At 38.1% G+C, this 26,020-nt stretch overlaps 2 protein-coding genes across 4 annotated transcripts; one reads left to right on the top strand and one right to left on the bottom strand.

The window, feature by feature from the left end:
- shc2 (SHC (Src homology 2 domain containing) transforming protein 2) lies at positions 1-22,136 on the bottom strand. Of its 3 annotated transcripts, none has more exons than XM_067415983.1 (14): positions 21,999-22,136; positions 13,791-14,012; positions 10,624-10,694; positions 6,119-6,179; positions 5,903-6,022; positions 5,274-5,327; positions 5,125-5,176; positions 4,823-4,949; positions 3,241-3,418; positions 2,597-2,690; positions 2,240-2,407; positions 1,867-2,156; positions 1,624-1,777; positions 1-1,541 (listed from the first exon to the last, which is right to left on the bottom strand). In XM_067415983.1, exons 1-13 carry the CDS (start codon positions 22,059-22,061, stop codon positions 1,649-1,651), a joined length of 1,629 nt encoding a protein of 542 aa, XP_067272084.1. In that variant the 5' UTR covers positions 22,062-22,136; the 3' UTR covers positions 1-1,541; positions 1,624-1,648. The 3 variants fall into 3 exon arrangements, with proteins under 3 accessions (XP_067272084.1, XP_067272085.1, XP_067272083.1); XM_067415984.1 differs by lacking the exon at positions 21,999-22,136 and adding an exon at positions 16,447-16,646; XM_067415982.1 differs by lacking the exon at positions 21,999-22,136 and having other exon boundaries at positions 13,791-16,421.
- A 2,334-nt stretch (positions 22,137-24,470) lies between these two features.
- On the top strand, positions 24,471-25,724 carry cks2 (CDC28 protein kinase regulatory subunit 2). The gene is made up of 3 exons (XM_067414836.1): positions 24,471-24,679; positions 24,937-25,064; positions 25,256-25,724. Exons 1-3 carry the CDS (start codon positions 24,615-24,617, stop codon positions 25,297-25,299), a joined length of 237 nt encoding a protein of 78 aa, XP_067270937.1. The 5' UTR covers positions 24,471-24,614; the 3' UTR covers positions 25,300-25,724.
- Positions 25,725-26,020: the final 296 nt, after the last annotated feature.

Raw genomic sequence — 26,020 nt, 5'->3', positions numbered from 1 at the left:
TCAGAATTGCAATATAAACTTGCAATTTTGACTCTCACAATTGTGTGATATAAACTCGCAATTGCGAGATATAAAGTCAGAATGGCAAGTTATACAGTCAAAACTGTGACAAAGTGAATTGTGAGATATGAAGTCAGAATTGCGAGTTATACTCAGAATTGGGAGTTATAACGTTAAATTTGTGAGTTAAAAAGTCAGAATTGTGAGTTATAGTCAGAATTGCGATTATAAACTCGTAATTGACTTTTTTCCTCACAATTGTGTGATATAAACTCGCAATTGCAATATAAAGACAATAGCGAGATATAAAGTCAAATTTGCCAGTTATAAAATCAGAATTGCGAGTTATAAAATCAGAACTGTCATATAAACTCGCAATTCTGACTTTTCTCAATTGTTTATATCAGAATTGCGAGTTTATATCTTACAATTCTGACTTAATAACTTCCAATTTTGACTTTATATTGCAATTGTGAGTTTATATCTAGTAATTCTGGCTTTATAACTGGCAATTGTTTTTATCACGCAATTCGGGGAAAAAAAGAGATTTGACAGATCAAGTCACAAGTCACAATTACATTTTTTTCTCTAACCTAAATGCAAAAATTCGGCCATGAAAATTAGCAGAACAAAGATAAATGTGACTCTAAAGGCGAAAATTTCGCACGGATTTCGCATTAGATTTAAATTTGTTCAACTTTAAACATGCATCGATACATTACTGATAATGAACTATGGGCCTTCTTTGCCTGCAAAATTTCTATTTAATGTGGACGCGATTCACGTCATATCACACCATACATTAATTTTTTTTGAAAACTATTATGAGTATAGTCATGTCAGTACACCAATTACTTGACTCTTAACAAAAGAAACTACTGAACGCATCTTTACATGAAACCGTGCGCATTCGTTGATGTGACTAAACACATATGTGTAATTGTGAAGTATAATTCATGTCTGGAACACTTTTGCTTAAAAAAGGACAATATCACATGAGCGTGACCCAAACGGTTGGTCCTGAGTTCATAAATTAAACATGTGCATTTGATACGACTGCATTAAAGCTTATGAGCATTACATAACGTCCTTAACAAACACTGCATCCTGAGAGCAAACCGTTGGTAAGCAGAACAACACACTGATGTCCAGAGTTTCAGAGGTGACCATCAGAGAAGATCACAGCCACAGTTACAGAATACATTTGGAACGGACGACGAATGCTCGTACGGATTTAAAGGAATGGAATAAGATGGTTAGTCTTACGTGTTTTTCACAAGTTCACATTTCTGTCAGGCAATGCCAAGAAAAGTCTGCTGAGAAATTCAATGTTCACAAGCACTATATTTCCCAATGCCAAACTCTCAGTTGGGGTCTTCTCTGTTGAAGAAGGGGTCGATTTGAAGGCATGCTGAAAGCTGTTTGTGGTCAGTGCCTAAGGAACAGGGATATCCCACAAGTCCCAGTGGAAGCTCACAGTCTGTGTTTAAGGCAATAGTGAGGGGCCTCTAAATAGGCGGCACAGGGGACGGCCTTTCACCCTGAAAAAACAATATGAAATCGGTGAATTGCTCAACCAAAAAGCTTTCGTCATCTGTAGGAAACATTCCGCAAATATCTCACCATGTTTATGGGCTTTAAATGGAGGTCAGTGCTTTCTACAGACCACCTGCTGGAGGTGTAACTCGCTCTCCGCCGCAACAATCGGCAGCTTGTTCGTCAGGTGGTAGTTGATCAGGTGACTGATGCTCTCAAAAAGCATGTCTTTAGTCCGAACCTAAAGGAAAATGTAAATGTGAACATAGTTGGTTTGATAATACAATGTTATCACCCTAAAACTGAGCTTGAAAGCACTCAGTCACTCACCACTCCTTCTGGATCCACTAGCAGCAGATGTTTGGGAAGCCCACACTGCATCCCAGTCAGCACATACTGGCCTGGGTTAGTGGCACTGTCCCGTACCAGGAAATCTCCATCACGACCCAGCAGATTCTCTGCGTCCCTGCGGCTCATGCGGCCGTGGTACCACATCTCCCGCCGGAGCTGGTCCTCTGTAGGTGCGACGGGGGCCCGGCGTCGTGGGGGACTCGGCCACTTGTCCTCCAGTACGCAGACTCCACTGGCCTCGTGTAGACGCAGAGCGTCCTCAAACGGCCCTGTGAGGTCAAGGACAGCACCATTTGTAAGATGAAATCCGTTTTTGGCATTACTCAGTTTCAGTCATTTGCAGTGGACTCACTCATATCAAAAATGTCTTTCTTCGGGCTCTCGGGTCTGCGTCCTCCCTGGGTGTCCATTGAAGCCTCCATGTTATCCAGATTCTGTGTGTTAACATACAAGTGCTCCTCGTAATCCCGGCTGCCCTGAGGATGACCATCTGCTCGCAGGTAACCATCGGAAGTCAAACCTACAGAAGTGGTCAAAAGAAAATAAACGGGTTACTAAATGATATTGGCATTAGATGGGAAAATGTGAAATATCATGTTAGTGGCACAGAAATCACTTCTGGCACCTTTTATGTGTTAAAAAGCAACAAAAATCAACAGAACGTCACAAAAGAAACATAATACTGATAGTTAACCACTAGGCGTCTTACTTGAGCTGCTGTTGTTCTCTGTGTCCCAGTGCACTTCATAACACAAGTGGGCGGCAGGGAGGCTGCAAGCATCTCTTTTGGCCGGTGACCCCGTCTGAAAGAATACATTTTATATTCGAGAATTATAAAAAAGATTTAAACAACCAGAATCTGGACAACATGGAAGCTTTAATGGACACCCAAGGAAGACGCAGACCCAAGAGCCTTAAGAAAGACATTTTTTATATATCTAATAAAACGTTGTAAAAAGTATTTTTTTTAGTGTTGATATGTCTTGGAATATCTTTAGTAATAATATATTTTGGGGGGAAAAGGCACAGAAGGTACTTTAAGCAAATTATGATGGATGGTTTGACAGGGCAGGTTAAGAGGTCAAAGGGTTTAAAAAAGGTCAAGTAATTTTAAAAATAATCATTGATAATTGAAGAATTGCTCATTTCTTGCAAATGGCATATGGGCTTCCAGCTTTCATTAGTAAATGTGCTGTATTGACAAACAGCCTGACGCAGTTAGCTTTATGCTAATACCACTCATGGAAGTAAAAGGCCCATTTTAGTGTAATCTCTCCACAAACTTCATGCTTTTCATGACACAAATCAAGGCAGCAAAAAAAAATCCATTTATAATAAAGTCTATTACTTTACCTGAGCAGTTTTGCTCTGTGGATGTGTATGGACGTGACCCAGTAGGCCCGCAGGAGGCCTGAGCCTAGAGTCTACCACTCCCCCAACAGGAGGCTCCTTCCCTGGGATGCTGTTGTAGTAGTCGTGCTCAGACGATTCATCGTCATCCCCCCACGCCGACTCTTCTGTTCGTATAGTCCTAAACATTAAATCAAGCTATTTACTGTTTCCAAAAAATGAACTATGGGTTTACTACAAATAAAAAACAAAAAAGCATTGATATTGTAGTTAAAACTATATATAGATACATATACAGATTATATACAGATGGTAATCAATCCACCAAATATACTATATATACATTTCTTTTTTCTTTTTGTGTGTGTGTGTGTGGGGGGGGGGGGGGGGGGTCGTCAATTCATAAGCTTGCAATTCAGTTCTGATCTTGATTCAGTATCGATTCATTTGGCTAAATACTAGGTACAGTAGGACCTACATATTAATTATTCTCAAGGAAACAAATCTCTCAACTCTCTAATGCTGTAAACATACAGGGAAACTAAATAACTGACTAAAAATAACTCATTCTCATACAATTAACATAATTAATATTTTTGAATGATTTAAGAATACATATATAATATGACATAGTATATATATTTAGCAAAATGTTCCTTTATAGAGTTGATTTTCTAGCTAAGTAACATGCTATGATGTCATCTTTTATTAGCTTTACGTGACTAAAAGCTGTTTTATTCATGTCTTTCCAGATGGATGTGTAGCGTGAGAAGTGTCGATTTAGTCTCACACTTGTTGGCAACCCTATAAATCATAAATATATTTAAATTTCGGTACTAAAATGTGCCAATAAAATGCCTAATTAGTAGTATCAACTTACAAATGACTTTTCAAATATTTAAATTAATATTTGTCTGTGTCTGTGTTTTTATGCTTATTAAGGTATGGTCACATTTCCTGTTATGAGTTTTTTGCGAGCCAAATCCAGTCATTTTAATAGTAACACTTGCAGGTTCGTAGTTGGTCACATGAGTTTGGAAGTGACTTCTGTGTGAGTAGAGTTTCATACATCACCACACTATTGACAATGGACAATATACTTTTTGCCAGCGAAATGTGATCTCACCGTTAGAGATTCATGTTGTTAGCTTAGCAACATGCTAACAGCCCACATAGCTTTTTTCTATGTAGCGCAGTTCACATGAGTGCCATAAGTTCCTGCAGAACCTTGTCTATATAGGGAAGTACAGAGCTCACAGCTCATATTAACGACAAGAAAGCGCATGTAACAACGATTTAAAACAACAAATTGAAAGAAATGATCCATTACTGATGTGACACTGAGCAGTCTTGTGGTTTCTGAGAGCCCCTTAAATAAATTTAGCTTTAAATACCGGTCTGCGATCAAAGCAGGATGGCTATATGAAACAAAAGTCGTGTGTATCCTGTTTCAACCTTGTGAAAAACTGCTCAGAGCTGAAGATTAACACTGACTGCAGGTAAAACGGTGGAGGAGCTATACTATATTTCGATGCATCCAAAAGCCAAACAAACAGTAGTTCAAGGGAAATTATGTGAATCTCACCTATCCATGGTGGGAATGGCTTTGGGTGGGCTGTGTAGATACTGTTTGAACTGCAGTTCGAAGGCCTGGCCGATGGTACTGATCACATTCTGGGCAAGACCATCACTGCACTCCAGGATGTGACACGCTAGAGGGATGAAAACAAGGTCGCATTATGAGAAATCAGACCCAAATAATCAGAGACAAGGAAAATCAACGGGAAATGGAATTGGGGATATGACGCGAGCTGGAATCAAACCCATACCTCCCAAACAAGCACCATAGCTCAACATAAGTGAATATATAACCAAAAATAAAAATACCTCTTTGATTGACAGGGTCTTTGGCCACATAGGCGACGTAATCGGGTGTGTCCTGCAACCCACAAAAAAAACAGAGTCAGAATAATGGAGAGAGATATGAGATGAAAGAAGAGACTTTAAACTGTAAACATGTATTTTAGAGGTCTCACCGAGTCTCCACCAGAGGCGAAAGATATGGACTGCATGGGGTGATGGGCAATCACCTACATAAAGAGAGGAAAATGAGAAAGTGAGAGGTCTGCATCAATTCAAACATTCAGCACTTGTATATATTAATACAAAATTATGCTAAAAATAAATTAATAAACAAACAGTGTCGGGGAAAAGTATGCAAAGCTTAAAGGGGCAATATCTATTACCTATCCAATGATATCCTTTCTGATTTAATCAGAGCCCTAATTTTCTGGCACAAAACAAGGAGAGTTTTGATGAACTAACTTAATTAGGTAGACTTTAAGTGGCAAATTTATAACTAGGACAACTTGAAAACATCCTGATTTAAGTTGTTTAATTGTATTATATTATATCTAATTTAAGCCTAATTTGTTCATTTACATGAGTCATCTAAATGAACGGATTCACTAAAATAAATCAAACTAAATCACAGCTTCTCAAGTTAGAAAAGGCTCTTTTGAAATGTTTCCTTATTACATCGTCATGCTACTAAAAATGAGTTACTGCAAATCCTCAACACCGTATAGGAAAGATAATGTTGTGATAAATCAGATGAGGGTGAGGCTGATATGATTTGAGGGGTTATCTTGTCTAGAGGGCCGACCTGTCGCGTTGTGGGGACGAGTAGACTCAAGCCATCAATGGAGATGTTGACGCCGATGCTCATTCCAGCGAAACGTAGGTTACTCTTCCCCATGATAGACTGGAGGGTTTTGTTGGTGGTCTAAAATGGGCAGCAAAACAAGCATTTGGATGTCACTACATTTTCTTAGATTTGTGCTTAAGAAAAAAAAGGGACAACAATTTAATTTGCTCTTACTTTCTTCTTCCAGGCAGCTTTTCCTCCGGGTACAGATTCACACAACCTATTAATGGCCTCCCTGTGTTTACACACACACACATAGAGAGAGAGAGAGAGAGAGAGAGAGAGAGAGAGAGAGAGAGAGAGAGAGAGAGAGAGAGAGAGAGAGACTATTAGAGAGGTATTACCAGATCTCACAATCTCACACACCCGGAAAACCCACAAAAAACAATTTCTCTTGTGTTTCAGTGCAACAGCTGTGTGAAAATAAATAAGGAATGAGTCTGAGCCTAAGTATAATGCTTATTCAAATATTGTGTATGTGTATTTTCAGCGTATAAAATAAACAGAGCAAAGCACAAAGTAAAATAATAAATACAATTAAATAAATAATACAATTAAATACTAAAAAATTAATACAATAATACAATTAAATACAAAAATGTAATAAAATAATACATTAATTTAATTAAAATAATAAAATAAAATAAAATAACACCTGAGTTAAATCAACAAAGGAAAAACAAAACAGAACAAATGTAAAAAAAACTGAAAAAAAAAACAAAAAAAAAAAAAAAACAGAACAAACCAAATTAGAACAGAACACAACAAAACAGACCAAAACAAACCAAAACAGAACAGGGGTGTATTCCAGAAAGCAAGGTTTATTTACCGTCACATATACCTTGAACTCTCGGTTGACTAACCCAAACCTTGTTTACTTGAGGAATGCTGGTTCCAAAAACGAGTCCCAGAGTAAGTTCAGACAACTCAGAGTATGTTCCCGGTTATCACACAAGACATTCTCAACAGAGCGACGAATCAATGATTCACCATGGAAACAGACGCTAAGAAGAAGCACGCCATTCTACTTCTTCTTCTTCTTTTGTTTAATGCCGAGTTACATAACCTACTTAGTGCAGATCGAAACCTATTTGGTGGTTATGCAATTTTTTTTTTTGTTTCTTTGTTTAATAAGTAATCTTTATTCACTGAGAATAAGGATTATATTGTTGATTTGATGCTAATTAATTGAAGTTTGTGAGATGGCAAGTGTGAGATGACAATAAAATAAATATATTTGAATTTGATTAACATTTAATTTAATTGTTATTATAATTCTTTAGAATTATTATATAATATTGTATATTATATAACTGAAACAAATTTGGTTATATTAATAACTATGTTAATTATATAAAACACATCTAAATACCTCTTAAGCAAACTAACTGTGGAACATAACCTGCTCTGAAGCAGGTTGTGTTCAGAGAGTGAGTTACCATGGTTACTTACATACCCTGAAAATTAAAGTTGAGGTTATCTGCAAACTTACTTTTACACATACCCGAGTATGTCACATAACCTGCTTTCTGGAATACCCCCACAACAGAACAGAACAGAACAGAAGAGAATAAAACAGAACACAACAGAACAGAACAGAACAGAACAGAACAAACCAAACCAAACCAGACCAGACCAAACCAAACCAAACCAAACCAAACCAAACCAAACCAGAACAAAACAAAACAAAACAAAACAAAACAAAACAAAACAAAACAAAACAAAACAAAACAAAACAAAACAAAACAAAACAAACCAAAACAGAACATACCGGAACAAAACAAAACAGAACAAAACAAACCAAACCGAACCAAACCAAACCAAACCGGAACAAAACAAAACAGAACAAAACAAACCAAACCGAACCAAACCAAACCAAACCGGAACAAAACAAAACAGAACAAAACAAACCAAACCGAACCAAACCAAACCAAACCAAACCGGAACAAAACAGAACAAAACAAACCGAACCAAACCAAACCGGAACAAAACAAACCAAACCGAACCAAACCAAACCGGAACAAAACAGAACAAAACAAACCAAACCGAACCAAACCAAACCAAACCGGAACCGGAACAAAACAGAACAAAACAAACCAAACCAAACCAAAACAAACCGGAACAAAACAAAACAAAAAAAACAAAACCGGAATAGAACAGAACAAAACAAAACAAACCAAACCGGAACAAAACAAAACAAAACAAAACAAAACAAAACAAAACAAAACAAAACAAAACAAAACAAAACAAAACAAAACCGGAATAGAACAGAACAGAACAGAACAGAACAGAACAGAACAAAACAAAACAAACCAGACCAAACCAGAACAGAACAAACCAAACCAAACCAGACCAAACCAGAACAGAACAAACCAAACCAGACCAAACCAGAACAAACCAGACCAGACCAAACCAGAACAGAACAAACCAAACCAAACCAGATTAGAACAAAACACTACAAATTCCAAAATTGATCTTAAATGAGAAAAGACCAAAATGCACAAAACAACCCTACCACTTTTAACAGATTTAGAAATTGCAGTAGTGATGGGTTCATTAATACGACTAATAAAACAAAAAAGTGTAATATGTGAAATCATTTCAATAGCTGTGAAGAGTTTAGCATTATGGTTTGTGAGGTCAACAGTGGACGAAGTGACTTCGAAACACTGGCATGCTATCACATAACTCATTAATAATTTAAAAGTACCAACTGTCCCAGCAAAGGACTTTCAAATAAATGTTATAGGATATGCATTGGAAAGTGTGATTGTGACAATTTGCTTTAGTGTGTTTTGTGTTGCAAGATTATGTGCCTGTGTGTGTTTTGCCTCTTTGTTCTTATGGAAATTGCTTCTAGGCCACACGACATGACAATGACAAATGAGAGAGCCCACCCTCACTCCCTCTCTCCCCGGAGCGCCGCAAATCAGCTGATTTACAAGCCCTTCGTTTCTGCTGCGAAATAGATTCTGGCTAAATATGCAGGCCTTTCCAAGCATTCCCATTATAACCATTATAATGTCATAACAGACTGCCACTTTCTACTCAAAACGATCACTCTTCTCCAGTCATCCTTGTTTATCAACACTTTCTCCACCCCATGCATTCTGCATCATCTTGGGGCCCAGAAGACCTCCACAGTCATTAGTTGGAGTCGTTAATAATACATGGCTGTATCACTCCGTCTCCATCTCGCCTGCGCTTTCTGCACTTTAGTCCATTGTGGGCCATGGGGTTCGGGTTACTGCTGATCGATGAGCAAGGGCAGGGAGAGGGACTCCACTGATGCCCTCGGGAATCTGGAGCTCCGCCCCGTCACCCGCTACAAGAATGCACATGCTTGCACACATATAAATAAATATACACAAGACCTAATGCAAGCGTGCGGACACATGAATGCACACTTACATACGTGTAAACATGATTTGACACACAAAAAGTGAACCGCAAAGTGATAATATATATCGCATTTATGTGAAGTACATTATAATATTATTTATATAGCGCTTTTCTTGACAGTCAACACGCTTTTCAGAGAAGAGGGGAATCTACTCAAACACCACCAATGTGCAGCATACACCCGGATGATACGACGGCAGCCATATTGCACTTGAACGGCCACCAAACACCAGATTATTGGTGGAGAGGAGAAATATATCTTTCCCTAAAGCATCACACTGCCTCTGCCGGCTTGTCTCCTTCCCATAGTTCATCCTGGTGCCAAGCGTTCCCCAGGTAAGCGACACACGCACAACTGGCCATCCACGTGATGTAAAAGAAAACGTGATTTATCAGACCAGGCCCCCTTCTTTCATTGCTCCGTGGTTCAGTCCTCATGCTCACGTGTTAGATGCAATTAATCGCAATATTATTAGATTTACAAACTTTTATGTAAGATGCGATTAATTGCAATTAATCAATTTGACAGCACTAATATATATATATATATATATATATATATATATATATATATATATATATATATATATATATATATATATATATATATATATATATATATATGTATATATATACACATACACACACTCATCGCATCTAATATATGCATCTTTTTATTTGGTAATTTCTCATGTTTTAAATAACAGCCTCACCCTCCATGTTTTTTTTGTGAGTCTGTCTGTCTATATATCAGTTCTGTCAAATCAATTTATCTAACATAAAAGTTTGTATATATGTGTGTGTGTGTGTGTGTGTGTGTGTGTGTGTGTGTGTGTGTGTGTGTGTGTGTGTGTGTGTGTGTGTTAAACAGATAATTAACAGAGCAAAGTTAAAACAATACAATAAAATCACACTAAACTCAACTAAACTAAGACTCAACTAAACTAAAGGAGGGCATAATCTCAAATATAAAAATTAAGTAAAATAACAATAATAAATGGTAAAAAATCAAATAAAAATAATGAGTTAAATCAATCAAGGAAATTGCTTTGGCTCAGGAAAAACAAACCAAATCAAAACTTATACAGTGACTCATTTGTGATTAAAACAAAGGAGAAATATAAAAAAAATACACAAAACAAAGTAAATAATATACATAAAACAAAACAATAAGCCAAACAAAACAATAAAATCATGGAGGGTGAAATATTTGTGTACAAAATGTTGTGCTTAAAAATTATCTAGGTTCAGGTAATATATATAAAAAAACACTTTACCTTGTGACTTGTGTCCTAGTGCTGAAGTCCAAGGATCTCATTGATTTCAGAACCTCGATGCAGCCCATGTACTGCAAAAAAAAAAAAAAGAGTGAACAAAATGACACACATTACTTTCATTATACTTAATTACTTTTAATTTCCCAGAGGTCATTATTGCTTCATGGAAATATGTATCTAATACTTGCTGGCAAGAGCCAGAGTGCATGATGTCGATGCTGAAAACAAAAGCAACAAATGTCTCTCTCTCTTTCTCACACACACGTACACACACAAGGATGGTTTAAATACACAATGATGGCAGTAGGGTGCATAGAGAGTTATACGCGCCTTTAGCATAACAGCGCATAATCACAGATAAATACTAAACGTATAATTTCAGCAAGACAGCTTGTTCTCGACGGTTATGAAGACGACATAATAGCTGTGCCGGGGAAGGTAATTACCATGAAGTGTGAGGAGACTGACGGCAATAACCACATCACTGGTGGGGGTGGACTGGATAAAGAGGTATTACTGCAGTCTGGCCCTTCTGGGACGTGGAAAGTGCTCTGATGAAGGTGTAGGGAAATATCTATTCGGCAGTTAGTCACTAATGCGTTCAAAAGGGTCACAGGAACATAGTGCAAGATGCCCACCCCCACACTAACAGTGCGACATATGTCGGAATCAAGGAGTTTGTGGTTACGGATGATTGTAGAAAGTAATCGCAGATCACTTTTGTTGCCTTAGGGTGGGTAAAGGATTTCAGAAGCCTACGCCTACCTCGACCCAAAGCACAGATCATGTGGCCTACGGTTGAGTCAAAGTGGTTTCCCTAGTTATTCACCCAATCAGGAAAACTCTGCATGACTTTCTTTCTTCTGCCGAAGACAAAAGAAGATATTTCGAAAAACGCTGGGAACAAAACAACATCGGAGCTCATTGATGTCCAGTTTATGAATGAAAAAATAATAATTATTGTGGTGAACTATATAGTTCTTGGTGTTTTCGTTCTTGAAGCAAACATCCTCTGTGTTTTCTTCTTCAACAAATAGAACAGTGCTTTGGGGAAGTCCCAAAAAACTGATTATGACCTTAAAACTATTCTCTGTGAATATAAATCAGTCCCTCTAACATTGCATCGACGTTTTCTGCAATCACTTCTTTTCTCTTAAAGGGACAGTGCACCCAAAAAATAAAATTCTCTAATGTACTCATGCTGTACCAAACCTGTATGACTGTCTTTCTTCTTTGAAACACACACACCAAAAATTATATTTTGAAGTACTATTTGCCTATACAATGAAAGTCAATGGGTTCCAAAACAACATTGGACACCAATGACTTTTAATATATTGAACAAATAAAACAACAACACAGATAAAATCAAAATGTCTTCGTTTGTATACCACAGGGGAAAAAGATAGTCAGGTTTGGAGGCTGAGAAAATAAGATTTTTTCCTTTTTGCGTGTACTGTCCCTTTAAGGTATGCTTAAGCTTTTCTCTTTTTTTTTAAAGAGTATATCTTGACACCTGCCCATTTCTATCCTAGCAAGCCGTTGCAGACATCTTAACTACATTAGTCAGCAGCGGGAAGTGTTTAATCAGTGTTGAATCTTCTTCCTTTTTTTTTATTGCATCTCTCTGGCTTCCTCTCTTTCTCAAAGACCTCATTGTCGGCCAACATGCCGTGTGATAAATTAACGATATATTGTGACATAGCGACAGAACAAGTGAAAAACATAATTCAGTGATGTCACATGTATTGCAACTGGTGTGTCAGTAGTGCGTGTATATATGTGTATAAAAATATATGCACCTTCCATATATACACACACACACACACACACACACACACACACACAAACTATTTTTAAAGAGGTTAGGCCCAGAAAGGTTTTCACTAGAGGAAATTACCAGTGAGGTTTATACATCTACAGGTGAAAGGTGAAACCTACAAATGCTGTGGGCTGCTATACAATTTCTTAGAAAGTTTGTCATCATAGAATAACACAAATTAGTCTAAATTTGAAACAACTTTCTATTCACCAACTGAAATGCAGATTATAATTTAAAAAAAATGAAATAAAAAAATGAAATGCCTTTACGTAGCTAACCGCTAGTTTTGGCCAAACTAAAATCCCTTTATTTGTGGTGTACCAACATGCCAGTGTTATTTGGATAACAGCCTCCCTTCCATGTCTGTTTCCTCTGCTACACATGTGATACAAATGACTGTGATTAAACGTAATTGAATAAACGAATGAATGGTGCCTGTGTAATGCAATTAAGGAGCGTGCGCAGGCCCAGTCTGCCTTGTTGGAGAGAGCGGAGCGGGGGGCGGAGGGGTGAGAACAGGGTTGAGAGAGGATCATTGACGTCAAATAGTCTGCCAACATTTATAACCCTGATGGACCAAGATGCAGCCCAGAGCTGAAGATATTGGCTCACATATCCACAACATCTACCAAACTGCTATCGGTTAGCCTACACTATGTTTTGTCCAACTTCAAACATTGCTAGTACGTTTTCAATGTTTATATATTGAAAGGAGCTTTAAAAAAAAAAGTCAGATTGAACAATCTGCCTTTATATTAGCATGCTATGCTAATTTTAATAGCAATTTCCTTATGATTCCTGAGGAAACGTTTGCTATAGGAACCCGTATTGATCCCGAAAGGGAAATTTTGCTCATCCTGAGATCAAATATACATTTTGTGCATATCTTGGGTCATAACCCCCCCATTCAGTTCTAGTTTAGTTGTTTACATCTGCAGTTTGTTTATCCACGCCTGCTCCCTACTCTGACGCAGTCGCTGTACCACACAAAGCAGTATATCTAGATTAAATTATATATTCCTCCTTTCTCCTCTTCTCCTCAGGCAACTGCACTCTGACATAACCAATACACTGCAGTGAATAGAACACCATTGTTTTCATATCATAAGCAGTTTTGCCTGAACTCAGCTTTTGAAAGGGACAAGATGTTGCAGTTGTTTGTAAGCTGGAGTCGAAGAGAGGCTAATCTCTCTCCGCGTCTCCAGAGCTGCATAAGATGGTGCAATGAATGCAAATGAACGACTACTGATAACAGCACTTGGCAGCATATTGACACCGCTGCAACCTGCAAAATAACATTAGACGGAAAGCATATTGAGATGAAGATGATAAGCTGGGGACTCACCCTGACAATGTACGAAGCCCCCGTGCTGCTGATCTTTTTGTCTGGGTGCAACCACCCCTGCGAGGGCTTGTTGATGAAGCTGCCCTTCTGGGTGAGGTTATCTCCCAGCCATATTCCCTCCACCCTGGTCCTCCGGTTCATCCCGGTCCTGAAGCCCCCTGGACTCCCCTCGGCGGCCCCTGCACTGGACTCTCTCGGACTTGCCCTCTGCCTCCTGGAGGCCTGAAGGGAACATGGACCCACACAAACAGGGTCACAGGAGTTGAACACAGCTGCGAGACTCGCCACAGGACCACTGGGGGCAGCCGCCCCCCCGAAAGACGCGGCTTGGGAACTACTGGTTGGGGCCGCCCTGCCGGATTCCTTGCTGGAATTGGAGCCGGAGCTGCTATTGGACGGGCTACGGCTGAGCAGCGAGTTTGAAAACTTCCATTGGGGCATCTTGGGGATGAGCATGCAGAAGGTGGTGGTCCCGTCCTGCTCGCTGTCCAGCCCCGGTGAGTCGGCCAGCACCTGGGCCGAAGGCGGAGGGAGGGCGGTGGTCTCCAGGGGCGGCAGCTCCAAGCCAGGCACGGACGAGGAGGCCATCGGCGTGGCCACCACCTTCCCGCTCATGGCTAGGCTCTGCATCAGGTCGTCGGAGGAGGTCACAGAGTCGTTGCGGAAGCGGCCATACTTGGGCTTAAGTAGCATGCCCGGAGGAGCGGTCCAGAGCGGAGAGGACAGTGGGGGGAAGAGGGAGGGGAAGGGGGGATGGCAAGGGAAAGGGAAAAGGAAAGATGCAGTGGAAGCAAAGGAGAAATCCGCAAGGTTCTGAGCGGACTGAGTCTAGCCCTGCGTCCTCTCTCTCTCTCTCTCTGCTTTCTGACAGTTGCTCTGTCCCTTACTGAGGCTTGCTTGATCCCTCCCTCTCTTCTTCATTCCCTCTCTCTCTCTCTCTCTCTCTCTCTCTCTCAGCCCAGCTCGCCCCCACTCTCTTGATGATGTCATAGTGTTATGGTCTGTCTATTAGCCAGCCCAACCCAGCTGCGTTCAGACCACATTAGCTAATGCACATCTGCCTGAGCACCTTCTCCCACTTATTATCTAAACATTGACACGTACAAAGACAATCAGGTCTGCAGCATTAGCTAAAGGTGATGTGTGCGGTTTTGAATGCTACAATACTTTCTTCTATCTCAGCTAAGGTTGATTGCTCTGGAAATACTGTGGCGCTATTAAAACTATTTTTGAGCATCCCGACAACTAGCCCAACATGACAAGTTTGGCCGAGAAATAAGTTGTTTTTCCAGTTGTTTGGTGACGCTAGTAGTGCATAAATTACCGAGTTCACCGTTAATGCCATGGGATCATAGACTGTAAAAAAAATATGGACGTAGTGTCCGTGACGTAACCCATAGGATTCCGAAGAGCAGTTCTGAAGCATTAAGTAGCGGCGAGCTGGGCGTTACCATCTTGCTAGCGCGTCATTGCGTGTAACAGAAAATGGGAAAAGAGGCGGGACGTGGGCGGAGCTTAGGTGATGCAATGACTAACAGACACAGGATAAATGGCTATCCACCTGTCACTCAAAGAAACCACGCCCTTAATTATGCAGAACTTTAAGGCTTTATATAATATACACAAAAAAAATTTACCCCCCTCACAGTTGTCATGAAGGACAAAATTAGCCATTTAGACAACCACAATTTGTACCAGGCTGTAAATATGTTTTTTTCTGCTGTAAATTGGGATTTTTAACATGGGGCTCAATAAGATTCTCCTTCCTTAGGGAGCCTGTCCCTACTGGCTAGTCGATGAATTGCAGTTTAAGTCATTTCCGTATTGGCTTCAACAGAAACTGGGGGAGGTTGCTGCTTGCATGGGATCAAGGTTTCGCTGGTTAGCATAGGACGGTTAGTCTCTGCTGGTGAATTTTGTAACTACAACACCTGGAAGGAAAACTGTGGTAACACTTTATTTTAGTGTCCTTGTTACATATGTCACAAGTACTTACCGTAGTAATAACAGTAAATGATGCATAATTACATGCAACTAACACTAAACCAAACCCTAACCCTATCATAAGTACATCATGTTGTTAATATTACTCAGTACTTAAATATATAATTACGCTGCAACAATGACACCCTTAAAATAAAGTGTAACCAAATCTTCTTTCTTCATGTCTAGTTATCGATAATAATTTGTTACATTATAACAGATGTTTTAATTACCCAAATTAGAACCTATGCTAAATGCTTCAATGAAAGTCAGTGCATGGGATCCAATGTTGTTTTAACCCCAACATTTTTCAAAATATCTCTTTTTTTTGTGTTCCACAGAAGAATATATATACGGGTATATTTCTTTTTATATATTATTCCTTCAGTGAACAACTTTATTAAAAACACAAAATGGACTACTTTTACAGTGTCACAGATCAGTCACCAGTCAAAGTCTTGGGATTTTGCCAGTTAAGCAATTAACATTGAGATGAACTAGAATACTAATGCATAGCTTTCTCTAAGATTTATAGACATCTGCAAATGAACAATTATAGCAAAATAACAAGACCTGGCTACACGTATATAATATCTAAGTAGCTTGTTACACAGTGACACATATGAGACATCAGGCATCTTTTACACCGGTAATATAGAATAATGTTAAATACCTCACAACAGCATTACTTGCTTCTCCATCCTAACTGAGTTCTTCATATTTCTGCAGAATGGATCAATTGAACAATTGGTGAGATTTGCTCTGGTCTTCTCTTGCTGTCGAAGTCAAGAAAACATCTGAGCTGTCACATTTACAGGACTTGCGCAAGACGTGGTGCCTGTTTGACAAATAGTCTCTTCCTTTTGCACTGACGTCACTTTTTTCGCAACTGCCCAAAAAGTAAACGCATAGACTCCACAAGGCCAAATAAACAGGAAGCACTAAAATACTCTATATTCCGTTACCGATGCCTATGTGTACAGACTATTTTGGTGGAAACCTCAGTTCTGTGGTGTTGACAAAGCCTCACACTTGCTTCATAACTCACAAATGCATGTTTTTTTCTAAATCAACAGCTCTTGTGTGACTTATAAAAGGTGCAGAGATTTGGTTGTTTTTCCATTTGTCACATGCATTGCGCGCCTTGATGGGGTAATTTTAGCTTCAAGAATGGGGTCATCGGGACCATTTGCAATTAGTGAGAGTGCACGTCACAGTCTGGATCAATATCTTTGTTAAAAGCAAAACCACAAAAGAGTACATAAAAGCGGGAAAAGGAGAAAACGAGATAGCTCACTCATTCGCCTTCCGGTTCTCCTCTGGGAGCCAAAAATGCTCAGTTGTGGAGCAATCTGACCCACTCTTCATATTTACCCTTATCTCATCAGCATTCCCTTAATTAAGTAAATTAATGTGATTTGACAAACGAAAATCAACAACGCAGTAGAAATCTTCAACATGGGGTTCACCGAAGGCTACTGTTTGATCTCAAACTGCAAGATGCATTTTTTAAAAGCACAATAGGTAAGATTTTCAGATTAAAATAACCAAAAACTACTAAAACATATATGTGACCCTGGACCACAAAACCAGTCATAAATCACATGGGTATATTTGTGGAAATAGCCAACAAAACATTGTATGGGTCAAAATTGTAGATTTTTCTTTTATGCCAAAATCATTAGGATATTAAGTAAAGATCATGTTCCATTACGATATTTTGTAAATGTTCCTACCGTAAATATATTTTAAAATTATATTTTATATTATTAATAGTAATATGCATTGCTAAGGACTTAATTTGGACAATTCTAAAGGCGTTTTTCTCAATATTTCGATTTTTCTTTTTTTTTGGACCCTCAGATTCCGGATTTTCAAATAGCCAAATTTTGTCCTATACTAACAAAGCTTATTATAGCTTATTTATTCAGCTTTCAGATGATGTAAAAATATTTAAAAAAATCTTTAAAAAATGCTTTTGTGGTCCAGGGTCACATATTATGTGTTTTATTAGACATACATTCATAGACACATAGATACATTCATCGACAGAAAACTAATCATTGTTAAGTAGCTCAACACAGTCTTATTGTTTAAATCTTGTTCTGGATTTACTACGAGTACCACGTTTTACCATGCCTAATATCGATCTAGCTCACTGCAGTGTGAACAAGTGCCTCATAGTAGCTGCCAAGCGAACGTACAGAGAAGCATTATAACAAAACTTTCAACACACTCAAATGTATCTAAGATGATCAAACAGCAGAAAGAAGTAGAAGTGGTCATCTGCAGCCTAATAAAAGCTCCACGAAATCTTGGCGTCATCAAGCAACGACTTTTGAATAAGCCATATGACATATTGCGCCTTTAAATAAGCGGGATCATAAAAATAAATGTACAGCCCCACAAAAGCATTTTGACATAACGGACATCCACATATATTCAGCAAGAGAATATAAAAAGGTAATTTAGTTTACTTCGGTTCTTAATACTGTGCGTTGCCACCACAAGCAATCAGAGAGCTGAAATCAATAAATTAGGGGTGGGTGACGTACCGGTAGAAACAATTAACCGGTAGAGATTTTGGACTAACGTCTTTAAATGAGTTTTTAAACACTGAGGTTTAAAAACAGGTGATTTTAAACAGTAGAAGCACAATAAGCAGTGAAAGAGGACTCCTTTTAATATGCACACGAGCTCTCTGAGAGTTTCTCAGGGCTGTCTGAGAGCCGTGCCCATAAAGCATGTGAGAACTGAAATGACTGCTTTTTGCCGCATAAGTCAAAGTTACTATGTATTTGCAAGTCATTTAAGTCTTAAAGGTGGGGTAGGTAGGAATGATCTAAAACACTTTGGCAAAATTTGTTTAAACTTTCTTTATATGTCAATACATAATTCAAATGTAAGTACTCTGAAAAAGAGAGTATAAAAATCAAGTAACTCTAGACTGTTTAATCTGCAATAAACACCGCTCATTATTTTCGTTTGGGACAAAACAAATGATTGGCTTGGGCGACTGTCACGCTCTCTTGCTACCATGGCAACCACTGCTTTTGCTACAGTTTCTGTCCACACATGCGCGCACCCCTAGGAAGAGCAAAAGCATTCAAAATGCACTGTGCTGGCTTTTGCAGTCAGCAAAGGCAAACAATGCAAAAAAAGGTTGATCGCTGTAGTGTTGAATTGCGCAAAATTTAACTTTAGATAACAAAATGCATGTGTAAAAGCTAGTACACAACATCCAGGAACTTTTTGTAGAACTAAGTTAGCTTTAGCTACTATTAATCAACAATGCTTTCATCGTGGAAACTCTTACATGCAAAACTGGCCCTATCTTGCACCCAGTGCAATTGACTTTGTACACCGACGCATGTGTCATTCCTATTTTGCACCCGCGCAAAGCGCGCTTTTCCCTCCACAGAAGCACGTCGCTAAACTAGTGAATGAACTTGCGCTCCCTGGGCGGTTCAGCGCAAAAAAGGAGGCGTGTTCCGGCGCAAACAATCCCTGGTGCTATTTTGCTGTTCCATTAAACAGTTGCGCCACTGACCAGAAAAAACCTGGTCTAAAGTCAGTGGTGCGTTGTGCGTTGTTCATTATGCTATTTTAAGGGCGCATGCTTGACCATAATGTATAGCGTGCACAACGCGCATACACTTTGCTCATGAAATCTACACAGATGCCCCATAACGAAACAAAAATATATTGCAGTTTATTGGAAAATATCATATAATACATTAGGCAATATATTCACATATATGGGATTTAATATTTATATTCACCAATATATTGCAATATATGAAAGCGGCAATCATTTGTATATTTTGCAATATATTACAGGAATATATAATATGTATAATACCATCAATATATTATTCCATGTATTTACAATATATTATAATATATTTTGAAGTAATATATTGGTAAATATATTTTCCTTTCATAAGGGGCAACAGTTATTTTTGCAAACCATAAATTGTTACACTAAAAAAAATATTAACACATTGTGGTGTGCCACGAAGATGTGAAAAAATAGGCATACATCTACCTTACAAATTATTCAGGCTTATTGTAGTAATTAAGGATCAGACCTGTTTGCCCAATAGTGGCAAGACATATATGTATATAAGGACATCTGACAAATTGGTTTGTCCGTCAAGAACCAGGAAAAAAAATAGACTGAAAAACTGTTTAACCGACGCCTGTTTAACCGACGCTATTTTGGGTGGGTTTCTCCCATCCCCATACATCACAACTTCTCTGTCTTTCACTCCCTTACGAAAGGAAAATATATTTACCAATATATTACTTGAAATATATTTTAATATATTGTACATATATGGAATAATATATTGATGGTATTATAAAATTCTATATTCATGTAATATATTGCAAAATATACAAATGATTGCCACTTTCAATATATTGCAATATATTGAAAAATATAAAAATTAATTCCCATATATGTGAATATATTGCCTAATGTATTGCATGAAAGTTTCTAATATACTGCAATATATTTTTGTTTCATAAGGGCTGCTCTTACAAGAACGTGCGCCTGGTAAGTAAATACGCCATAATAATAGCAATCCATAATGGAACTTGCGCACCTGCTTTTAAAGGGAATGTTGAATGCCGCTCTGATTGGTTTATTCACGTTACGCCCAAACCACACCTATGAATAATGAAGCTACTTCAGACCAACCCATTTTAGATTTGCGCCGGGCGCAAGAGCCATTTATCCCGCCGGGAAAATAGCAACAGCGCCGAGACCCGCCCACAAAGTTACTTCCGCTTCGCGCTTTGACACTTGCGTTTCAGTGTATTTTGGGGGCGTGGCTTTGGAAAGAGCCCAGAAGGGAAAAGGTGGAGTGAATGAAAATGAGAGGTCGTGAGAGGTCTACAGACACTAAATTTTTATACATTCTTTTTTAGAGTACTTACATTTGAATTATGTATTGATAAAGAACGTTTAAACGAATTTGAAAAAAAAGTTTTTTAACCAATTCTTACCTACCCTACCTTTAAGTCAACGTAAGCAGTTGAGAAAGAGCAATCCACAAGTAAACTGGATCCGTGCAGTCGCTCTTAAAGTGACAGCATCCAAATGAACTGCTGTCATTATTAATGCTAATCAAACAACAAAAAAGAGAGAAAATCTCTAACTGCTCTTGACTTAATCACTTTTGTAACTTTAACGAATATAATTATATTTAATTTATTTTTAAATTTGATTCAGTTTTATATTTGATTATACATTTGACGTCGTTTTTCTATTTCTTACAGTTTTTCAGGTGAAGGTCTTTGCTCAGTTAGCTGAGGTTTTTTTTAGTCATTCGTTTTTTTTAATGATATAAAAAATGGAGATAAGAATTATCATATTTCAATGGTATCAAAAATATTGATATCATAAAAACCTCATTAATAACAATATCGTGATATATATCGCTATCGTAAAATAAAATGACTCATATTGTGATATAAGATTTTGGCCATATCGCCCACCCCTATTATATATAATTTTTCACACAAAAAATTATCGTTTTTTTTTTCCTTCAGCATTCTGAATTAAACTTTTATTAATAAGAGAGTAAAATGCATGAAAAAAGTGGGGTTTGTAAACTTGTGTGCGCAACTGTACATTATATGTTGATAAATAAATGTAGGTCACTCTATAACACAGAAAGGGATTTCATAAGATTTCTGCACAACAACAAGGTCAATGAACAAGGTCATTTTACCCAAACAAAAGACAAAGATATTCATTGATTACAGCTATTATCATTAGCCTAATTGAACATCATTTTGTGAATATTCATGAATAAAGTGGAGAAATAGCTGCATATATAATTTTTTTTGTGCCAACGTGGAAAATCAAGTACTGTTTAAATCTGATAAAACATATTCCTACTCAAACAGGCCTGTGTAAAAGACACATGTACGTAAATAGATCAATGCCAGACAGCAGGTGACACGCACTGCGAGTTCATTCCCCCGTATTATCATGACATTTAACATCAAATTGTGGTCAGTGTGGGTGAATATGATATTTTAATATTTGCTTTCTTAAAAGAATACCACGAAATGAACATGCATCTTCCACGTGGCAGGCATGTACCACATCCTCTTAAAGCATTTCAATCAATGTATCACAAAATGCTATTACTAAATATATTAATGCAGAGAAAGATTAAATACATACATGAAAGACAATCAGCAACTCACCAAATCTAGTGCTGTCTGCTGCAGGTTGCAACGCCGGCACCTACACAAGCACCAAAAACACATGCAAACCTATGTATTTGAATGTAGAGGAAGGGTAATAGCACTTAAGAGACGACAGATGTGAAGTTCGAGCCCAAAGGGTGAGAGAAGCCACTTAAACCACAGGCTAGAACCATGTATCCTTGTTCAGGCATCACATAAACACACCTCCTACAATGGCATGCCCAATCACGTTACTGATGTTCTGGTCTCATGCATTTAAAGTCTCAATAGTTGTCAAGTTGCAAAGTGCGTAAACAACGTAACATATTCTCGAATTTGAACATTATGATTATAATAATGGTTGATGCTGCTACGAGTGAAGGGAAGGTGAAAAAACATGTACCTCAGTGTGTCTGAGAAAGTATAAAAGCATATTTAAATTCTAACAAGCAAGCACTGTGCTAAATATTGTATCGTTTATATGCACAAATGCATTCCTCATTCGAATTCATAGCTTGAACAAAAGTTATTACGTGCTACTTGTGAAACGGAAACTGTGTAATTCATTAACAAAAGAGTCACTGAAGTTAACCTTTAGTTAAAGTTCTAGCAAGCCTGGTCGTTTTTTTAAAACAACAATAAAAAGGAATAAAATCAAGGGGTGGGGGGGGGGGGGGGCATTCAGTGGAGAAAATGTGGTCAGAGGAAGATACACACTGCACAACACTTCATCAAAAACGCACCGTCATTTAAACTGATGACTAAAACATTATGGGTGAAAGACAAACAATAAAGTAGCTTTCGGGTGCCTTCTTTGCTTACTTGATTGTGCACTGAAAAAGTATGCGCTTGTTAAAAAGGTCACAGGAACACTGTGGTCAAATCAGCAGCCCTGACATGTTAAATGTTAAAGCATCTGAAAAAAAAAGACGACAACAAACTAAAGAAAAAAATGGAGCAAACCTCTGCCACCTCAAACAACTCTGTGAATTAGCTACTTGGTGAAAAATGCAATATTTGTTTTTTTTTCATACAGAAGTTGCTTAAATCGTCATTTTAAGCTTTTCTATGTGGGTGAACTTTCAGTTATGTGTTACCAATGTAATTGCTGCGGGTGTTTTGTTCTTTGTAAACTGTATTGTGGATAAGTCACATTCTTTCTAGCATCGCTCCACATACTGTATAGGTTATCAGATTTGGTGGCTGTAAATGATCATAACAAGAGTTAGTTAAACCAAGTTAGCAAGCAATTTGTATCCCTCGTGTCTGATTTTAAAAGATATAGGCCTGGTTTCACAAACAGGCCTTAGATCAAGCCAGGATTAGGCTTTTGTTTAATTGGCAAAAATGCATTTTAGCCTGGGACTAGGCCTTGACTGTGAAACCAAGCAAAAGGTTTAAAAGGACAGTTCACCCAAAACTGAAAATGACCCCGATATACTCACCCTCAAGCCATCCTAGGCGTATGACTTTCTTCTTTCAGATGAATACAGTAGGAGTTATATAAAAAAAGCCTTAAAAACTGCATCCATCCATTATAAAAGCAATCTGAAAAAAGCTTCTGAAGCGAATCGATGGGTTTATGTAAGAAAAATTTCCATAACTTTATAAGGTAAAATATCAAGCTTCCACCAGACCGCCTTCTGTATTCAGCTTATGAAGAAAGTGAATGCCTCTCGTGGTTCAAAACGCTTACGCTGTTGCGTTCGTCTGAAAGAAGAAATTCATTTACATATGGCTTGTGCGAGTAAACCATGGGGTATGTTCATTTTTGGGTGAACTGTCCCTTTAAGTCTTGTGGCTGTACTCAAAACTGTGTTTTATTGTTAGTTGATTTTTCCATTGACCTCCATTGCAAACATAAAATGTATTTTGGAGAGATTGTCGAAATTATTTTCTGTAGAAAACCACAATATTGCACTGATTGTACTGAAATGTAAATTAAGTATGTTACATTTTTTTTATTTATTTTTAAATTTACAATAAATCATGTGCAATTGTATGCAAAAAGCCTAGTAGTGATAATACACATTTTAGAATCTATCATTTGCCGTCGTTTGATTAAAAGTGACATTTACGAGTAAAGCGACGCCTTTACCACTGTCATAACATATCATAAGGTCATCAAAGTAAATTGTCTACATAAACACACTCACAGGATAAATACCACCCTTGGGTTTCACACTTCTGTTACACTTCTACGTTTACACCATGGTTCACACCATAGGTTCACACGCAGGAAACACGGGTAATGAATAATAAATAAATAAAATTTCCTACTAAACATTATCTTGCTTTCAGACGAAACAAAAGAAGAAGAAAAATGCTCTGACTGAATAAATTATGTTGAGTGTTTTGCCCACTTGACCCGGCCTTTGCTTTACCATGTTCCAGACGGTCCAGACCAACAGATTTTCTTCTGTGACTGTCAAACCAAACGCAGCCGCGCGCGAAGGGGGCGGAGCCTAAACGGTGAGTGAGTGACTCGACCTATCAGAGGCGCGCCAGGGACCGTTTGAGTTCAAAACTGAAGCGGCGCCCTTTACAGGAAAACACTGCCACTCTGTGACGACCGTGCGCTTGTTTTTCCGGCATTTCACGTTGGATTTTGCCTGCATTTAACATTTACCCAAAATGTCTTCAACGAAAAAGCAGATTTACTATTCCGACAAGTATACGGACGAGGAATTCGAGTACAGGTGAGGAATTTCATTCGTTATTTCAGGATGACGTGATACTTCACGGTGGCTGTTGTCATTTGGCTGTTTCATTTGGTTTGGAAAGTATATTAAAACATCCGTTAATAATTGAAAATGGTCTGTTTAAAACTTATTTTCCTGGTTCTGTCGTCTTAACGGCGTTATATTGCGTGGCGAACAGTGTGAAGGATTGTTTATTCATACTCATAATATTCAATCAGTCAAAACTAACATATTGTCCTTCTCCTTCCACAAAGACATGTCATGCTTCCCAAGCAGCTTTCCAAACTGGTGCCGTCCTCCCACTTAATGTCAGAGGAGGAATGGAGAGGACTGGGAGTCCAGCAAAGTCAGGGTTGGATCCATTACATGATCCATAAACCAGGTTAGTAGGCTACTCACCTGTGGACCAGGGCTGTGTTTTAAAACCTTACTTTGACAGCCTAATCCCTGTCTAGGTTGGCATCTCTCTAGTTTTGAGACACATTTTAGGTGTAGTGAGTGAAATTTTTCCAAATATATCAGCAAGCGTTGCCCATTATTCTCCAAAACCCTAATTCCACTCTTTTTTTTCAGAGCCTCACATTCTGCTATTCCGAAGACCGCTTCCCAAGGAGTGAACTTTCAAAGATTATCATCGGAAGTTAAACTACATGGTTGGATCTGACCATGAGTGCATTTCTTTCCATAAGTTGTGATTTGTATATAAGTTTTATTATTTGCAGATCAATGGTGATGAAATGTTACTACTCCTCCCCCTTTCATTCGGAGATCTGATGGCAGCAAGAGTCCAGGGAGGGAATGGGCTGCCTCCTCCAAAGTGTTTTCTTTAGATCTACACTGAAGTCATGTAAAATAAGTCGGATGGTGTTTCAGGTCAAGTAATCGCCCCTGTCGTGAATAGAAGGAATAGTTTTTGTTGTGCACTACGATGCTTTCTGTTGATGAACTGCTTTTGTTAACATCTCCACCTTGTATTTTGAGCAGTCAACATTTGTTAGTTCCTCATTTGTTGTTGACAAATCAATAAATATTATTTTTATTAGCTCGTCTTGCATCCTCATTTGTAATTAATGATAAAATGATCAATATGTCATGTAAAGCAACAACAGATATACATTTTTTTAAAATGGACATCACTATACAAATGTAGCTGATAAAATCTCTCTTTCTATACATATATAATTTTATTTATTTATTTATTTTAGTGTGTGGAAAAGTCTTGGAAATTCATTGGCATGAGAATGTCAAATATTTCCAACATCAGATTCCACTGTATGAAAATTATTAAACATTTTCAAGAATGCATTGATTGAACTTTTCAAAATGAAGTCAAGAAAA

This window comes from Pseudorasbora parva, chromosome 14, assembly GCF_024679245.1.
Source record: "Pseudorasbora parva isolate DD20220531a chromosome 14, ASM2467924v1, whole genome shotgun sequence".
Taxonomy (NCBI): Eukaryota; Metazoa; Chordata; class Actinopteri; order Cypriniformes; family Gobionidae; genus Pseudorasbora; species Pseudorasbora parva.
This window is presented reverse-complemented; position numbering and strand designations above follow the sequence as displayed.